Source organism: Lycium barbarum, chromosome 5, assembly GCF_019175385.1.
Source record: "Lycium barbarum isolate Lr01 chromosome 5, ASM1917538v2, whole genome shotgun sequence".
In the NCBI taxonomy this organism is placed as follows: Eukaryota; Viridiplantae; Streptophyta; class Magnoliopsida; order Solanales; family Solanaceae; genus Lycium; species Lycium barbarum.
In genome coordinates this window covers 104,686,293-104,688,032 of record NC_083341.1, presented here as the reverse complement: position 1 = coordinate 104,688,032, position 1,740 = coordinate 104,686,293, and the positions used below count along the sequence as shown (strand labels likewise).

At 42.0% G+C, this 1,740-nt stretch overlaps 1 protein-coding gene across 1 annotated transcript; it reads left to right on the top strand.

The window, feature by feature from the left end:
• Positions 1 to 222: 222 nt before the first annotated feature.
• Positions 223 to 1,451, top strand: LOC132639598 (uncharacterized). The gene is made up of 2 exons (XM_060356038.1): positions 223 to 430; positions 1,258 to 1,451. The coding sequence occupies exons 1-2, from the start codon at positions 223 to 225 to the stop codon at positions 1,449 to 1,451; spliced, it is 402 nt and encodes a 133-aa protein (XP_060212021.1).
• Positions 1,452 to 1,740: the final 289 nt, after the last annotated feature.

Here is a 1,740-nt window from a genome sequence, read left to right as displayed (position 1 = left end):
TGTTTATAGATGATATTCTGGTTTATTCTCGATCAGAGACTGAGCATATAGATCATTTGCGTATGGTACTCAGTTCTTCAGGACTAGAAGCTGTATGCGAAATTCCCAAAATGTGAATTTTGGCTAAACTCTGTGTCTTTCCTAGGGCATATTATTTCAGATGAGGGCATCAAATTGGATATTCAGAAGATATAGGTTGTGAAGACTTGGCCTCGACCTATGATGCCGACAGAGGTTCGTAATTTTCTAGGTTTAGCAGGATATTATAGAAGGTTTGTAGAGGGCTTTTCTTCTCTTTCTACCCCATTGATGAAGTTAACTCAAAAGACAGCTAAGTTCCAATGGAATGATGCTTGCAAGTGGATTTTTCAAGAATTGAAGGATAGATTGACTTCAGCACCAGTTCTGGCGCTTCCAGAGGGATCCGAAGGTTATGCCGTCTATTGTGATGCTTTAAGGGTCGGATTGGGTTATGTATTAATGCAGCACGACAAGATGATTGCTTACGCTTCTAGACAGCTTAGGAAGCACGAAAAGAACTACCCAACTCACGACTTAGAGTTAGCAGCCGTGATTCATGCACTTAAAATCTGGAGACATTACTTATATGGCATTCATGTTGACAATTATACAGATCATAAGAGTCTTCAATACATCTTCAAACAGAAGGAGCTAAACTTACGGCTGAGGCAGTGGTTAGAATTGCTGAAAGATTATGATGTTGATATTTTGTATTACCCGGGGAAAGCGAATGTGGTAGCAGATGCCCTCAGCTGCAAACCTCTGGGTAGTTTAGCATACCAGCAGGCTAGAAAGAGGGAGCTGGCTCATAAGATTCTTCAGTTAGCCAACTTGGGGGTCAGAGTAATAGATGCAGGAGCTACTTTTCATACAACAGCCACATCATCCTTAGTGGCCGAGGTGAAAAGGTGTCAATATGAAGACCCTTCATTGACCCATTACAAGGATACATCTCCACAAAAGAAGAAATCACCATTCGGGGTTACTCGAAATGGAGTCCTCCGATATCGAGATAGGTTGTGTGTTCCCGATGTAGCGGGATTATGTCAGAAGATTATGGCGGAAGCTCATTGCTCCCACTATTCTATCCACCCAGGGTCAACAAAGATGTACCGCGACATCAAAGAGGTTTATTGATGGGATAGAATGAAGAAAGATATAGCGGAGTTCGTAGCCTAGTGCCCTAATTGTCAACATGTGAAGATTGAACATCAGAAGCCTGGTGGCTTATTGCAGGCTATGGGGATCCCGACTTGAAGTGGGAAGTAGTTAATATAGATTTCATTTCAGGCTTACCCCGGTCTCAGCGTAGGTTTAATTCTATATGGGTAATTGTCGATAGACTGACAAAGTCAGCAAATTTTCTGCCTGTTAGGACTACTTACTCCACCGAGGATTATGCAAAGCTTTATATTAAGGAGATAGTCTGATTTCATTATGTACCTGTATCCATTATCTCCTACAGGGATGCGCAGTTTGAGGCTAACTTTTGAAGATCTTTTCAGGAGGGTTTGGGGACTCAGGTGAATCTTAGCATAGCATTTCACCCCTAGACAGATGGACAGGTTGAGCGTACTATTCAGACCCTTGAAGATATGTTAAGGGCATATGTACTAGACTTTGGAGGTAATTGGGATGATGACTTGCCACTTATTGAGTTTGCGTACAACAATAGTTACCATGCCAGCATTCAGATAGCCACGTATGAAGCTTTATATG